Genomic DNA, 15,670 nt, shown 5'->3' with positions numbered 1-15,670 from the left:
TTCAATAAATGTTCAATTTACGAGTTAACTCTTTTTGAAATTCGTCAAGTAAATCTTACCTTTTGAGTTAGATAAAACAAATTTATACATCAATAGTAATGCATAAATTTGATAGTCGTTTGATATTAGATAAATATCTTTAGATAAACATTAAAAACCTCACGATGCACTCACTAAAAGCGGACCATAGAATGTTCGAAATATCAATTACTCCATACTGATTTATAGTTCTTATAAAGTTTGAATTACATTTTAAATCACAGAAATGCAAAAGATTCAAGTTTTCAATTTGGGCGAGCTATTTTGATTTATTTCAAAATCATCTTAATTTTAACCCTTAAACTATTGAACCTGGTGATCATGCTTAACCTAAAAAGGCGTGTAAAAACGATTTACCGTTCAGTCATTGGAATGCAATACCTCTGTGAACATGGGTGAAACACAAAGAGCGCCACTCACTATATATATTCCATTTGTGATTGCATTTTCAACTATTCAAGGTAAGCGATGTAACTAAGTCTAAACTTATTTTATCTTGTGTGACGGTTTCATCCAACAAAACAAAGCACCGTTTGCTGAAGATACCTGCTGAAATTTTATCAAAACGCAAACGGTGTGAAAATCTTTATGTTAACATTTCGATAACGAATATGTTGTAAATGCCTTAATGGCTTTATAACGATGTTTAAATGATAACATGATTTAGATTCAATAAGTCGATAACTTGACTCCGAGCACATAGGGCAGTTTGAAATTTTAGACTTTTTCATTTCACAAGTTTTGTCTCTTAGAATGTTTTTAAAGCCATAACAGTTGCAATACAGCATGTTAAAATCTGAACACAAAAGTTTTCGCATTTAAAATAACTCAATGATTACAATTTACTAACTCGGAAAAACAAATATCAAAAGTAATTTTAGGCATAAATGTAAATAATCAAAGCAAGAGTACCTTTTAGTAAATTTTGTGATTGAAAGTATCTCTGTACGTTAATCAGAATTTAATACAGAATACTGCTTAAATAATATTCTCGTATGTCAAACTTCGTTTTGTCATTTACACGTTTGGTGTGTGAAAGGTGATGCTCAGCAAGTACACTTTTCTTATCCATATCAGAACCCTAAATGCACGTCTTCACTATTATTTTTGCATTTACACTATGTAAGTCGACTTTAACACAAAATGGTAAATGAATCATTTACTTATCTAAAGCTATTTAATTTGTGTTGCATAATAATATGCTCAGTCAATACAAATGATTAAAATAATACATTCTCGAAAATTCATTAATCAAATACTTATAAAAGAAATATTGAGAACATTGATGCAATAAAATGCGTATTTTCATTTTCCGTATTTTCACTGTAAAAAAATATTTATGCTGCAGTAAAACATATTTTCCGTATTTTTCACTGGTGTTTTGCCGGACTACTTTCTTCTAAATTCAGCCAATACACAAATTTTAAGGGTAAACTTTGAAATTGTAATGTCTAAAAAATGTATATGATAAACAGAAATTTTTTAAGTTTTTTCAATAAATACAGGATTTTATTATGATCTTGTGGTATGAAAATGTTCATATTTCGCTCGTGGCTACCGCCACTCATGAAATATTTATTTTCATACTACTCAATGAAAATAAATCCTGCATTTATAGGAAAAAAACTTGAATATCCTCTATATATTTCGTTCATGGCACATGCTGTGAAAGAAAAAAATGAAATATAAAAGCAAATGCAAAACTTCTTTCATATCAAACGTTCGAAATAATAATTTTAAATAAATTCTTTTAAATTTTATTTTAAATAATTCTTTATTTCAAGAAGGTTACACATTAAGAACATGCAATAGCAATCATATATATCTTATTTCCAATGTAGCCTTCTGAAATAGAAAACAACAAAAACATCAACAGAACATGCATAGGTAAAATGAATGTATAATATGTAATTCTTAGAATAAGACAACTCATATACTTTCGACAAACACTCAACATTTTGTTTGAAAATATACGTATAAATTGCATCATTCGTTCGTTTGTTCATTCGTTCTGTCATTTATTCATTCATTCATATATCAAGATATGGTTTGTATTGTTCTTTAAAACATTTAAGGTTTTTAACATTACGAATATATTAAGGTATATTGTTCCAAATGTTCATGCCATAATAAGAAAATGTGTCTTTAATATAATTCGTTTAGGTGTTGTCTATGATACAATATCTCTTCGTGACCTAGATCTTAAGTTATATATTTGGTTGTCGGATTAAGAGATTAACCAGATTTAAACTTTTAAAAACAAGCACCGCCGTGTGGTATTAACATCTGTCAAGGGATAGTAACCAGTTCAGAGCTTCGAATAGCTTCATTGACGGAGATCTTTGTGGTAGCTGTAAAATGATTTTAGCAATTCGTTTTTGTAATTTACAAACATTATTTATGTAGTTTGTGGTTCCTTTACCCCATATGATACAACAAAAGTCCATAATGGGCAATATATATGCATTGTAAAACAATTATTTCATATCAAAGTTCAAAAACTCGATATTTTTTTCAATAAAGCAATTTTTCCGTTAAGTTTTTTGCAAACATAGTAAATTTGCAAGTGCCATTTTAGGGTGTTATCTATGCAAATACCCATGACTTTTTTTTCAGTTACATTTTCAAGAACTATTTCATTTATCTTAAGATACAATTTTCTCATAATATATACATTTTGTCTTGTTCCTCTAACCATACATTTTGATTTATCTGGATTTAAGGCCATATTATTGATTTTGCATCATTTCTCAGTGTTATTTAAATGAAGTTTTATTCTACTTTTGATATATTTTCTCCGGACTCATAAAGAGTAGAATCGTCTGCGTATAAATCAATTTTTATGTCATTACCAATGAAAGCTGTGTATATTTATTCATGTATATTAGAAATAATAAAGGTCATAATATTGAATCTTGTGGAACACAGGAAATTATTTTCATTGTCTGAGATTGAAAATTACATATCGTATCTTAACCAGTTGGATTCTGTTAGAAGGATATGACATATATAAAAGTATTTCACGATCAACCAAATCAAAGGCTTTCTTTAAATCTAAGAATACAGTCCCGATAATTTTTCAACTGTCCACATCTTTTAACCAAGTATCAATTAAACTAATGAGTGCAGAATTACAAGAATGATTTTTTTCGAAATCCTGATTGTTTATTATGAATTATGTTGTTTTTTTCAAAGAATGAATAATTGACGTACAGCACGAGATAAAATTACGGTTGTGGGGCCTAATAAGCGTATATTACGACACCATCCGATATATGGGTATTTGGCAATTTAGATATATTATAAAGTGTCAAGTTAATTTTTCTAATAAATTCTCAATCTCAAAAAGATTATCCCTAAAAGTATTGCATTTTGGAACATTTTACATAATTCGAAAATTAGCTAGTTATTTAAATTTCCATAGATCTTTGTTTATTAATCAAAACCAAGTCAAATGCATAAACAAGTTTATATGTTTATAAACATGTGTATATGTATGTGTATACATATATAAGTGTGTACGTGTGTATGTGTGTGCGTGCGTGCGTGTGTGTGTGTGAGTATATGGGTTGCCATGACATGATTACAATACTCAATATTCTTTCCATTGAAGCATCATCTTATTATTTTCTGTGGGTAGAAGCAGTAATATTTTATCTTCTACTCGCAAAATTTTATTTCGGCTCTCTTGTTGTAGTGATGTTTGCATGTGTTTTAGCTTTCATAAGATTTCTCTGGTCATCTTGCATGTCTTCTCAAAGCGCTGCTTCACGTTGAGTACATACATATACGACATATAGTCAAAAAGTTCCCGGACTCTAACGATAACTTTGTTATTTTGTGTATGTTTTATTATGACATATATCACATTAAAATTTAGAGAAATCGCTGATGAATATATCAGTCAATGATTCTCATAAATGTTACACATATTTAACACCCCGTTAAGGTTACACACTATGTCACGTACGCAGCACTTCGGCGACGTCGACGACGCTAACGACGTTCAGGTGACGTTCATATTCCAGAAACAACTTACCGTCACGTTCATGCTTCACGTTCAAAATACTCCCCATTGTGTTCAATACACATGCTGTGCCGCTGTACCCACTTCCGGTAAATGTCTGCATACCACTCTGGAGTGTAACTTCTTTTTGCGGACCTCACAGCATATTTGATCTCATCTTCTGAATCAAACCTCCGACCCCTCAAATCTGCTTTCAGTCTAGGGAAAACACAAAATTCTAAGGAGGCGAGATCGGGGCTATAAGGGGGATGATGTAGCCGCTCATATCCTAAGAAGTCAATAGTAAGGAGTGTCTCGTCTGCGCGGTGTGCTGCAGCGTTATCTTGATGAAAACATAAAATTTCGATGTCGCACCCTGCTCGCTTTTTCCTGATAGCGTTCGTTAGATCCCTCCGCACAACCTGTTAATAACAAATTCATTTTATTTGAAACTACCACAAATGCGGCAATTTATAAAAATAATAGTTTCTTTCACTTTTTGTTATATTTTATATACCTTTCACCTTACATATAAATAAACATAGAAATTTAGTAAAAACATTTCATGCGACATAATTAATGCTTACCTTTTGATAGTACTCTTTGTTGACTGTCGCCGATCTTGGCACCGCATTTTGCAACAGCATACCCTGGCTATCCATGAAGAAAATATACATAACTTTCGTCGCCGACTTGCAGGTTTTCGCCTTCTTGGGGGGGGGGGATGATTAAGGTCCCTTCCACACCATCGACTCTCGTTTACTCTCCGACCCACGTCTCATCCGTAGTGATAATGCGTATTAGGAATCGTTCGCCGTCTCTATCATATCGCCGTAAAAATGCTCGGGAAGCGTCTACACAGGTTGCTTTGTTTTCATCTGTAAGTAACCTAGGTACCCAGCGGGCGCATACCTTATTCATGTTTAAATTCTTCGTCACTATCTTATGTACAGTTCCATGACAAAGCCCGACGGTGTCTGCGATATCATCAATCGACTTTCTCCGATCTTTGGCGATGACGTCCTTTACATCTTGGATTTAGCGTTGATCGTTACCCCGCCTCGTGCACTATCGGTAATTTCCGTCTGACCTTCCCTAAAACGCTTGTGCCAGTCAAACACAAGTGTCCTAGAACAATTATGAACACCCTCCTTCTGATTCAAAACCTTCCAGGTATCAGTCGGAGTCATTCCATACATCGCACAGAATTATAACTGCCCGCTGCTCCGTACGTTTTTCTGAGGTTGACATCTTTTCGTATAAAAATTTTCACGTGGCTTGAATAATCGTGCACAAAATGGCGATACGTCATCCGATCAAATTAATTCTGAAATGCTCCGTACACGGGTTGCGGGCGTGTTTCATGTGAAAACTAACTTCCAAATATTTACTAAATTGATTTTTTTCATACATGTTGCTACTCAAATTAGTTAAAAATACCTTCATGGTAAATTTTATGACAATCGGACGTCAATAATCTTTTTAAACAGACCAGTCCGGGAACTTTTTGACTATACCTCGTATGTATTCTGTATTTCAAGATCTTCTCTATGAGCCCACATGTTCCTTAGAATTTACATGGGCCCTTTAACTGTTCTTGTATACAGCAACTCAAATTAGTGGAAATCCTGTACTCGCCTATGAGCCAACATATCTCTTTCAATTTGCTGTAAATTGAAATCCTCTGTCACTTAGATCTTCTAATAGAAGGCCTACTCTCGAATATATTTCAAGCTTTGAGTCTGCAATTCTCTCAGTATCTATTATTGTTAATGGCACGGCTTCAGGATAACGTGTGGCGAAATCTACAACTGTCAAGATATATCTATACCCCTCTCCGACACTGGTATTATCGGTCCTATCAAGTTTATTGCTACACGGTGCAAAGGTTCCTCAATCACCGGCATATTAGGGGGGACCTTCTTCACAACCCCTCTTTTGGGATGGTCTTCTGGCACACATCACTCGATGTGCAAACACTTCCAACATCTCCCGTTATTCCTTGCCAATGGAAACTCGTCAGAATTCTGTCTTCTTGGATGAAATATCTCCGCCAACAATGGATTCATGGGCAAGTTCTATCACTCTCTTCCTGAAATCCGTCGGTCATCACCATTTTGCAAAAGCACACCGTTTTCTGCTACGTATTTGATTTTGGCCTCTCGTTAGTTTACACAGTTTCTGTCTTATCTGCTAAGTCTCAAGCCTTTTTCAATGGGCAGTCATCTTTCTATGATTCCTTCAATTTCTCACTCCCCAACGGCGTACCTACCCATATTTTTGCCAAAGGTACGACTTTAGCATTTTCACCAATTGTAATCATGACAATTTCTTTACCCGTGAGTTGTGAGTTGTTTTCGGCTTTCTTTCGGGATTCTTTTTTTTCTATATATTTTTTTTCTTTTACATATTTCTTCTTCGTAGCCGGTAACTCACATCAAGTATCTCTATACATTTTACTGCATCTGTTCCGACAAAACTCTTCTTTAATTCCAGGTTTCTTTCTTCTTCCAATAACTCATGCTACAAGTCCCCGCGAGGGTCGGTACAGTCTCTCCACTCGATAACTTCGATTTTCCATCTTCAGTCTTCTTCTTACACCTTTTGATTTTGTTTGCCTACAACTTTTGCAATATGCCCCATCTTATTGCAAATAAGGCACACCTTTTGCTCCTGGCTTCTATTATTCTGTCGGCAGTCTCTGGCAAAATGGCCTTCGTTATTACAAATAAAGCATGTCTTCATTGGCAAATTTCTGTTCTCTGTTACATTGCCTGATGTCTCTGGTATGGATCTCTTGCCTAGCTACCCTTGTTTTAGAAGAGGACTACCTCTGGCAAAGAAATGGAAGACGCCCCTTTATGCGCTTCTATGTATTGTTCTGCAATGTGTGTTAACTTTCTATTGAGGCCAGCAGTCTTTCTTTCAGAAAGACGGTCAAATCAATGGGTCAACATTATAGTCAATTAATGTAGAAAAAAGATCATCATAAGAAACATATGAGCATGTTACACCATAACATGTTGGTAACATCTTCACAGCTTTCATAAAACATTAAGCATATAATTATGACGAGATGTTAAGCTATTCTATAGTCATCAATAAACATAGACATACCATATTGGGAATACACGTAATACAAATTTTATAGTTTATTAATGTAATTTACAAAGGAGTTCAGTGAAGGATAAGTACATGGTAGGTATATTTGAAATATATAAATATACTGGTTCAACACAACTTGTAATTGAATACCTACATTCTATCAACGTCAATGTTAAATGGCGTTACAATATTACCAAAACGTTTATGCCACAAAAGGACAACGTCACTTTTACCTGATCAAGGTCTGGATATTACTTTTTTCACACACAGCATGGAAATTATAGTCTTTCTCAATACTATCTAGAACGTGGACATTATCAGGTAACAACCAATGTTCAGATAAACTACAAGTCTCAATTTGTCTTTGCTTAAGCATACCTGTAAAATATTAAACCTGTAATATTCCATGTCATAATGTTTAAATTCAGAATGTAGTCTGTAAAGAATTGTTATTTTATTATTACACTGATTTGCCAGAATGACTAGTGGTTAAGTAAGCCTGATTGGTCATTATAACAAGCCAATACTCCAAAAGGGTTTCTATCAGTAAAATGATTGTTAAATTGCGCTCTGTTAGAAACACATGAAATGATCAGCGCGAGCATGTGTCAAACTATGTTTCCATGATCGTTGTCTAAACGTTCTTGATTTCCACGGTACACATGACACATAACTGTGTCATAGCCTATCATTCAATAGTAAATCTGCACTGAAATCTGCAGCAAAATTGACACGAATGAAATCATTATCACGATATCTTCTCAAAGGAAAGGTTCTAACAGTATACACAGAAGGAACCTGGAAAGGTCCTATATCATTCGCCAGGTACCCGCCTTTTGAGATAAAATAATGATACCGATCTGCGGAAAACTAGCAAGTAAAAATGAATTGTATGTTTATGAGTAAAATGCTCAAATCCGTCTTTGCTAGATGTTACACGCGTTTAACCTTATATCTCTCAAGCACTGGCATTCGTTTTTCTGGTCGATATGATTATAATAGCATTTAATTTAACTTTTAAATGTCTTCTAATAAATCAGAGCGTCTGTAATAAGCACATAAAGCAGCTTTCTATGGTCAGACTACCGGTACAAAGATTATTGTGCTGTTTTTGGCCATGTTTAAAATAAGTTTTCTCAGTAAGTAACAAAATAAACGTAGCAATCACGTTTAAAATAAAAGATTTCTAATTTGTTTTCAATAAAATTCGTTTACATAAATAAAATTGGAATATAATACGAAGCAAAAAAAGTGATTCATACATGACAAAGATTTTCTTATTCGCGAACTTGGATGTAAACACTATTAGTCACGCAAATTAATAGACAGTATGTACGCTTTAGAAAGACACGTAACGATATATTAAGAATCGGTCTTCAATATTTTCATTTCCAGGAAACACATTTCAGCCTATTGATGATCCATGTAACAGCAGCGAAACTCGCGAACTTCCTTTTTTAAGACAACGTGTTGTTGGTTATAAACTTGCAGATGGAGAAAATCCTATATGTGATCAGTATTTCTACAAAGGATGGTACAAGATGTATGACAATGTTATAGCATCAACGGATGGAAATTGTGGCACTGATATAAACTGGTACCGCAAGGGTAAGACAAATGCGTATGAAATATTATATAAGTAAAATAATTGTGTATAATCAGTTTTGTAAAATCATTGATTCGCACAGGGAATACTGGCCTGGTTTTAACCCTTTACCTCATATATACGAAAAACAACGCACTTTGGACCCCCCCCCCCTTTTTTTTAGGCCTCAAATAGTGAAAAAATGTCCTCTTTGGGACCCAAACACATGTTTTCGTTTGAGAAATGTTGATAAAAAGTGACGTCTTTTTCGGCGCAGTTCCCCAACCAAAAGATACATCAGGGGGTTGCCAGAAGGGGGATGTGCCAAGAAAATTTTGTGAGAGGCTTAAAATTACCCCAGATCGATCATAAGGTAACGTGTAATCAACGGTGAAAAACATTTGACTCTGTCTCAATCCACTGAGAAGTTGTAGCACTTTTAAATCAATTTTGATGGAAAAAAATAGTGATTTTTGGTCATTTTGAGATGTCCCCTCGTTGCCATGGTAAGAGAAAATTTAAGCCTGAGCATTTTGTTACAAAGGAAATGGTCCAGTCAAGATTTGTGCCAATTTTATTAGTATTGAAGCATTGGTATAGTTAAATAGCAATTTGGACTTGTAACGGGAGACTTTTCAATGAAAATAGTTATTTTTCACAAAATGCTCATGAAGTAATGGGTTAAGTATGTAAGATTCCTACTAAACTATATCCTTAATTATTTTTAGATGCTCTTCCGGAAGAAATTGGCAAAGAGAAGAATATGAATTATTGTCTTAATACTGGCAACGGAGAATGTGGCCTAGAAGAAACAGGAAAAGTGATCAAATGTTCCGACGAAAAATATGTCTTCAAACTTTTGCCGCTTCCGGGGTGTCCTCAGGCGTATTGTATAGGTGAGTTACTTACTGATGTCAGAATTTAATTGCTTATTCCTTGTCTGAAATTCAACTCCAACAATTCCTCTTTTAACACACTGAAGAAAGAAGAGAAAACGAAGATGTTTTTTTTATTATTATAGATACTTGCGATACATGCATAATATAAACAAATATAAAACAAATACAAAACAAACAAAATCGCCTGGCCCCATTGACAAATAAGTGATTATTTATAGAAAAACGTCATGCATATAAACATAGAAAATCAAGTGGATTTTACGTCAAATGAATAAGTATATGAATGGTTAAATTTGATAAATTTAAAATATGACGCCTGCCTAAACTTATCATTATAGTGTATATAGTTCGATTTTAGAATTGTAATAATAAATTTTCGATCAGTGACTATGGAAATCATAAAATTACACTTGTGTATTCTATAAATTTTATTCCGTCAATGTAAATAGCTTTCAATAAGTATTTTTCAATATTTCATTTTATCGCCATTAGAATATCCTAAATTTTGTTATTTGATATTATAAAATATTTATTTATACACGATTTTAAAATGTACAGCATGAAAAAGGAATGCTAACACGTCACATGACTTCAGATATAACGACAAAAAACTAAATGACGTCAGGTAAACAACACCTGCGCTCAATATAGTTAATAATATTTCTGTCAAATGTCTTTTTAATGTTAAATTTTTTTTTAATGTTGTTACCAATTACGTGTCATAAACACCAAAAGATAAGATGTCTCCGTCCGTCGTCCGTCCGTCGTCCGTAAACTTTTACTTTAAATGACATCTCCTCATAAACCACTTAGCCAATTTCATCCAAATTTCACAGGAATGTTCCTTTGGTGGTCACCTTTGAAAATTGTTCAAAGAATTTAATTCCATGCAAAACTCTGGTTGCCATGGCAAAAGAAAAAACTTTAAATATCTTCTTCTAAAAAACCCAAAGAGCTAGAGCTTAGATATTTGGCATGAAACATCTTCTAGTGAGTGTCTACCAAGTTTGTTCAAATAAAAGCCCTGGGGTCAAAATGGCCCCGCCCCAGGGGGTCATTGATTTTCCCTATATGCATATAGTAAAAACTTAAAAATCTTCTTTTAAAGAACCCAAAGAGCTAGAGCTAAGAAATTTAGCGTGAAACATCTTCTAATGGGTGTCTACCAAGTTTGTTCAAATAAAAGCCCTGGGGTCAAAATTGGCCCCGCCCCAGGGGGTCATTGATTTTCCCTATATGCATATAGTAAAAACTTAAAAATCTTCTTTTAAAGAACCCAAAGAGCTAGAGCTAAGATATTTAGCATGAAACATCTTCTAGTGAGTATCTACCAAGTTTGTTCAAATAAAAGCCCTGGGGTCAAAATTTGCCCCGCCCTGGGGGTCATTGATTTTCCTTATATGTGTATAACAAAAACTTAAAATATCTTCTTTGAAAAAAACTCAAATAGCTAGAGTTTAGATATTAAGCACGAAGCATCTTCTAGTGAGTGTCTACAAAGTTTGTTCAAATAAAAGCCCTGGGGTCAAAATTGGCCCCGCCCCAGGGGACATTGATTTTCCTTATATGTGTATAGCAAAAATTTAAAAATCTTCTTTGAAAAATCCGAATAGCTAGAGTTCAGATATTTAGCATGAAACATTTTCTAGTAAGTGTCTACAAAGATTGTTCAAATAAAAGCCATTGGGTCCAAACTGGCCCTGCCCCAGGTGTGTCATTGTTTTAAACTATATGTGTAAAGGAAAAACTTGACCAGCTAGACCTTAGATGTTTAGCATGAAACATCTTCTAATGGGTGTCTACCAAGTTTGTTCAAGCCCTGGGGTTTAAACTGGCCCCACTACGGGGGCCTATATACAGGTGAGCGACTTCAGGGCCATCATGGCCCTCTTGTTTTTACATATATGAAATTTGTTACAAAAAAGTATTCTATTTAATGTTTACAACAAGTGTAAAAGTAACCATATTGATTTCTCTTATTTAGACAAGAAAGTGTATAAGAATCTACCTTTCAAACGTTTGGAATAAAATACTTAGTTTGTCTACATTGCAAATGCTTATATGTGTATAGTTATGTACAAAAATAAAAAGCATATCCTGAAGAAAAAAATCTCCCTTTTGAATTAAATAAAGATAACTCATTCTTGCATAGCAGGCTGGCGTTTCCGTGAGTTTTACTCATACAGGAATTTTCATCTGGAATTGGAGTGCCAGATGAGTTGCGTACCATACAACTAGTCATTTTGGCGCATTTTATAAATGAACCGCGTTAAAATTACGCCATTTTAGAAGAGATATATGTGCTCAGGATAACGACATTTTGCCGTTGTTATTAAAGATCCTGTAACACATTATTTTATGGTTTTAAATCATAAATATGATGCTCAAATTAAGATTTATCAATATTGTAGGTTCCAAAAAGCATTATTTACAAAGATATTACCGAATTTAACATTTCATGTAAAGAAAGGGAGGTAATAAAAAATTCCTATAAAGATTCAAAGTTTACAATAAGAAATGGATTCATATATTTTAATGATAACATATAATATGAACAAATATTCGTAGTACATATTTTACATATTCTTCTTTGTTTGAAAATTGTTTAATTTGCATAATTATATACATGTATGTATTTTCACTTAGTGTGGTTTACCTTATTAAACTTTGATATACCACTTTGATCACAACATACAGGATCTTTAAAATTGTAAATTTAAAAGCTATTGTCAGAAAATAGTTAGAGATGAAATGACATAAAATTTTATTTTCCATGAACACATATCTTATTGAGATAAACCATTATAGATATGAAATAATATGACAGAATATGCAAGAAAAATTATCTGACATATGTTTGCGGTTTGGATCGGAATACCCGTCCCACGGGAACCCGCACAATGGGGCGAGGTTCCCTCGGGACGCATATTCCGATCTCAAACGCAACATATGACAGATAATGTTATTCCTTAAAAACGTCCAAAACGGTAAAGATGAATGCCTTGCAGGCTTAGCTTGATTGAGTATGTTAATTCAAATACAGTATCTTGTGAAAAGTATATTTGATAAAATAGTGAGCATTATTTACAAAGGACATTTGTCAGTAACTCAATAATAAAGTGATCGATAGTTTGTTATACTTCTTAGACTTAGTCAAGTGGCGGATTCAGGCCCGGGCTTAAGGGCTGCACACCCCCCCCCCCCCCTCCTAGCTCGGCCCAAAGATATGTTTACCAGCTTGGCTAGAATACATTTTTGTCAGTTTCAAACTTTATTGGCTGTAGTGTACTCCCTTGTCAAAACATTTATTGCTGTCATCCAGTTGTTAATCTCCTGCCTGTGGCTTGGCAGAGATCTTTACAATTTTCCCTAGTTTCTTATCCAATCAGAGAGGCCATTTTCAGTTCAAATTTGTAAAATGCATCCGATGAAATAATCTGTATAAAAATAAGTGACTTATTTTATCTGATATGGACAGCGCGAGACATGTGGTAAGTGGGCGGAGTTATGCAAAATAGCTTGAATAATATAAGGGCAGTATAAACTGAAAACAAAACGAGAAAACATTGTGAAAATTTAATAAAACTAATTCAGCGACGAAAACACAAAAATACATTATTTCGTAAGAAAAATATCAAATAAAATGAACAACGATTGTCTTTTATTGGGTTAGATTTCAATAACAATTGGGTTGCATTTTGCGATTTTCCACACATTTTCGCAATTATCGCCTGTAATGTTCTCAGGTACAGCATCTGTTGTTTCATTTTAATGTCAGTCCTTGACAGACGCTTCTCAGATCGACCTGAATTTGGCTGAAAAAGAAATGTAACATGTGATTGTAGGGATCCATTAAGGTGCGCATAAATAAAAATTCTCTCAATCAAAACGTCTTTATTGCACAATTTTTACTTACTTTAAATGTAATTATTCAAACTGATGGCACTTTTACTTGGAAAATTACTTATTACGCTTTAAATAGGAATTTCAAGAATACCTTGCATAGGCCCATTGCCATTTTTTCCAGTTTTGTTTTTTCGAGTTGTTTCCATCGTCATAAAGTTGTTGTGTGTCAATAGTATGAAGTTGCGACACAGTGATATCATTAATACCCTGTACTGATAAAAAATGCGGCTTTCATAAATACCTTCATCTTCCAATAAATTAAAATGTGTTTCGATATATAGCCATTTGTTTGAACTGTACATGTAGAAAAAGCCTCGTGACAACTTGATTGACAGGCATCAACATATTTTTGGCGCTAGAGGTGACAATCAAAATAAAAGGGCAGTCTTAACAAGACTTCAGAGGACGTTGCCGACTAGCGTACGTGACAAACTGTTAGCAAGTTATTGACTGCATAATTGATTGTATTACTAGTTTTCGTAAGATTTTTATCAAGATTAAATGATTGGTCATTTGCTTTTAATATCTTTTTATGGCAGTTACATTTTTAAATAAAATTTAAATTGTACTGACCTCTTTAGTTATAATATCTTGGGGATTCATTGATAAAAAAAAATCTTATCGAATATTAGTGTTTGAAAAAAAATGTAAAATAGAAAAGCAGTAATTTAAGAACAATTAATTATGAAAATTGTCTATTATTCAGATGAGTTGATCTAGTGTTTGAATTTAATTTTATCAACGGTCGCGCATACATTGGTAAGTGTGCTGTTATTTTGTAAATGCTTACTACAAAACACCAGAGGAATGCTATTTGAAAGACCCTGCAAACACTAACCTATACAAAATACAAAGTGAAATTAATTATCCAAAAGGTATCATAAACACCACTAGAAAGTCAAGGAAATAACACTATTTTCAACCTCATATTTTAAAATTTTATTAGTCTATGGGAGGGGACACCCCTCCAACGCCCACCCCAAGCTATACATTTTTCTAAATTCCAGTATAATAATTAATATTCCTCTAAATATTTACAAAAACAGAAGTATATACATATATAAGAAAAAGTGCATTGCCAGTCATAAGATGAGCTATAAAACTCATCAATTACAATTTTAGTCACATGAATAAGATGCTGGCCCAATCTACAAACATGCACAATTTTCGCATGTTGCATTTGTATATCTTTTGTTTATGTCAAAAATCTTTCACCCCTATGTCAGCTCCCCTCCCCTCCCCAGAAAACCCTGTTCTGTATCCGCCCCTAATATTTGCCATCTTAGTGCAACTCGATCTTAGCTGTATCTGAAAATCTCAATTTAAATATTTTTCAGAGAAATTGAACAACACAAATGGAACCACGACAGGTGATATTTCAAGATTCACATTTATTTTAGTAGTAGTTCATTAAATTCAATAGCTATCCTATGTTTCTATTCCTGTTGCTTTTCGAATAATATTTTTTATATATCATTACAAGAGGGTTGTTTCAAAGAATCGTGGAATTCATGTAAGGAAACCAGATTTATGTTTTCACAGAGTCTCATTATTGGTTTAATATTCAAAATTTTTAGTTTTAAATATCTTTGAATATCTATTATGAGTAACGAAAAGATAAGAATAATTTCAAAGTCCAAAAGTAAATGTTTACTGGCATCAAGCATGCGCATTCTGTAAATTGATAACTAGTTTTTGGCAATCTAGGCAACAAAGCTATAAAAAAATCTATTTAATACATATTTTCTTTGTGATGATCTGTGCCCGATGCAGATTGCTCAAGCTAAAATATTCGAGCCCCGTTTGATTTTAATTGAAACTTTCAAAATTTCCTTCCATTTATGATCTTGTCGGTAACGCAGAAATATGTAAATAAAACTAGTAAAGATTTTCGCTCACATAAATTTCATTGCGCAGAAATATTTTATGTAAAAAAGAGTGTTGAATTTTGATATGTGTGTGTGTGCGTGCGCGTGCGCGTGCGTGTGCGTGTGTTGCTTGCATGCTGAAATTTTAGATTTTTTTTAGATTCTATAATAAAGTTACACATATATTTCAAACAGCCCTCTATTGATGATTGTGCTTTTTTCACCAAATTTCTTTATATTCTCAATTTTTATTAGATGAAAG

General features: G+C 33.5%; 1 protein-coding gene across 1 annotated transcript; it reads left to right on the top strand.

Moving 5' to 3' along the window:
• Nucleotides 1-407: 407 nt before the first annotated feature.
• LOC132759382 (uncharacterized) lies at nt 408-14,910 on the top strand (the record flags this gene model as incomplete). Its single annotated transcript, XM_060751146.1, has 4 exons — nt 408-500; nt 8,546-8,758; nt 9,464-9,631; nt 14,878-14,910. Coding segments are annotated over exons 1-4 (484 nt in total), but the record flags the coding sequence as incomplete, so codon positions are not given.
• Nucleotides 14,911-15,670: the final 760 nt, after the last annotated feature.

Source organism: Ruditapes philippinarum, unplaced genomic scaffold (assembly GCF_026571515.1).
Source record: "Ruditapes philippinarum isolate M1 unplaced genomic scaffold, ASM2657151v2 ctg6626_1_1_1_1, whole genome shotgun sequence".
Lineage (NCBI taxonomy): Eukaryota > Metazoa > Mollusca > Bivalvia > Venerida > Veneridae > Ruditapes > Ruditapes philippinarum.
Note: the sequence above shows the minus strand (reverse complement) of the source record. Positions and strands in the feature narration are given on the sequence as shown.